Below are 2361 nucleotides of genomic sequence, written 5' to 3'. Positions count from 1 at the left end.
GAGAGAGCCCGCTTTAATCAGAGAACACAGCAAGCTAATGAAACTGTAGACTCGTTTGTCACTGCACTTTACGCTTTAGCTGAAAACTGCAGTTATGGTGCGCTGCACGATGAGTTAATAAGAGATCGCCTCGTCGTGGGTCTGAAGGACATCAGCCTAGCGGAGAGACTTCAAATGGACAAAGATTTGACGTTAGAGAAAGCGGTTAACCAAGCCAGGCAGTCAGAAGCCATCAAGAAGCAACCAGAACATGGATCAGCTGGGCCTCAGTCACCAACACCCAGGTGCATGAATGGGTGCAGATGAAGGCTGAAGGCAGAACTGCCTTGGGAGCAGGGACAGGGACCGGTCGAGCTCTACCTATCTTAATACCGGGAACTGAGATGGGTGCAGGGAAAAGCTGGGTCCAAGCCACACTGGGAGCAGAAGCAGGCAGAGCATATGGCTTACGCGAGGTCACAGGTGGAAGAACAGTCTTAGAAACCAGCAAAGACGAGGTACCACAGTCTTTAGAGGGAGCCCCAGAGGGTGCAACAGAACCAGTTCTGCACAGGTTCACAGCAAACAGTCTTCAAAGAGGTCCCCTTCAGGGTCCTCAGAAGTGACACTAACTCTAGAGTTGCTACCCCGCCACTTTGCAAACAGTTTCAAAACAAGGCAAATCATGAGCAGACTCAGATACACATTGTACTGGTTCAGGGTTTGGTTTAAAAACATGTATAGTTTGATTAACAGTAGATGAGATTTCATTATCCACCAGCGCAGTAACATCACATGAAGTTATGGTTGACCCTTGCAAGAACCCAAAAATTCTGTTTTGTTTTACTTTGTTTACTGGGTCAACTACAAGATACACATCTTTTATGCTGGCTGACTCTGAAGCAAAACAAACAGTCTTCGATTTTGCTGGGTTAGTGGTACACCTGGGAAACACAACTGGACTTAAACTAAGAAAGGCCAAGAGCAAGAGACACAGAGAGAGTGCGAAAGACACAGGGAGCGACATGACTGGAGAAACAGGCAAATGAACATGGAGACAAGGCTGACTTGATACAGAAAACGAGGGAGAGAATGAGAGAGGAGGAGTGAGCACCAAGGGGAAACTAACAACAAGGCAAGAACTCAGCAGCATAACCAACTAAATCCAAGACTGCTAATAGGAAATTTCAAAGAAATAAACAAGCTGATAATCCAACTCAAAACACTGATGAAAAGACCCGAGACCTTGACACTTAAATTACTTATTACAAAATCTGTGGCCAGGCTGATTCACGGTCTTTTAGCAGATTTTTTCACAGCATTGTCATGGCATAATATTGTTGAGCCATGTAATCCTTCTTATGAACGTATTAACAGAAGCGAGGAAACTAACAGCCCTCATCTGCATTTGTGTGGCTTTTTTCTTTGAACCAAGACAATAATTTTCCCCGACATGGCTGTAATACACCACTGCAGACAACATACCTCACTGCTATGTTTAACAAACACAGATAACTAGACCAGGACTGAGAAAGGACATTTGGTCAGAGCAGTGTAAAAATCTGAATTTTATAACTTTTATAAAGTTTCTACAAGTTTCTGTTAAATCATAGTAACAGAATTCCAAAAGCCATTGTACCACAACATGTTAGCACCGTGGTTCTTGCTTTAATCTTTTGGATGCTAACAATTCTTGCCTCAAGCACAGGGCCATGATCATAGCCTTCTCGTTAAGAAGGAATCTAAGTACCTGTCTTTTTCTTTGTTTCTGTGTCTCCAGATCTATGCAGCTCTCAACATATTCTTTGGCATGGCTAGTATTGGCCTGCTGACCGTGGTGGCCATTGATCGTTACCTTTCCATCTGCAGACCAGATATAGGTATCCCACTTAGAGAGCCTAATATTTGCATATATAATTTACCCGACCACATTGTTATACTCCTTTTTATCTGTTACAAAATTGACAAAGATATTCATGATCAAGGGTTACCATGGGTTACCATAATTCCATCATTCATCACACAACCAGTTATACTGGTCACAAAGTGATGTGCGATTAATCTCATGTTCCTTCTGTTGTCTTTTAACCACTGCTTAAATTGTTCTATTTTATTCATAAATCGTTTGTAAGTTCACCAAAATACAGACTCATTGAAGATGTTTTGAGGAAGTACAACCCAAATTTCAAAAAAGGTGGGACCTCTTATAAAATGTAGCAGGGAAAACAAAAACAAAGCGTTTCAAACACACACACACACACACACACACACACACACACACATATTTTCAAGGGAGAATCTCAGACCAGTTGACTGAGTTACCAGAAAACTTATCAAAGATGTAATCAGAATGTGTAATGGCAAAAGTGAGTTTTTAGGATT

The 2361-nt window shown here is 42.0% G+C and overlaps 1 protein-coding gene across 1 annotated transcript in view; it reads left to right on the top strand.

Annotated features, from left to right (window-relative positions):
- Positions 1 to 1859, top strand: part of LOC102200282 (visual pigment-like receptor peropsin) — a gene marked incomplete at its 3' end in the record, with an annotated part of 8225 nt that extends 6366 nt beyond the window's left edge. The window contains exon 3 of the mRNA XM_005755406.1: positions 1760 to 1859. Coding sequence (XP_005755463.1) covers positions 1760 to 1859 — 100 coding nt within the window. The remainder of the gene's footprint in view (positions 1 to 1759) is intronic.
- Positions 1860 to 2361: the final 502 nt, after the last annotated feature.

The sequence above is a fragment of the Pundamilia nyererei genome, unplaced genomic scaffold, assembly GCF_000239375.1.
Source record: "Pundamilia nyererei isolate P.nyererei 1_Seehausen unplaced genomic scaffold, PunNye1.0 scaffold01399, whole genome shotgun sequence".
Classification (NCBI taxonomy): domain Eukaryota; kingdom Metazoa; phylum Chordata; class Actinopteri; order Cichliformes; family Cichlidae; genus Pundamilia; species Pundamilia nyererei.
Note: the sequence above shows the minus strand (reverse complement) of the source record. Positions and strands in the feature narration are given on the sequence as shown.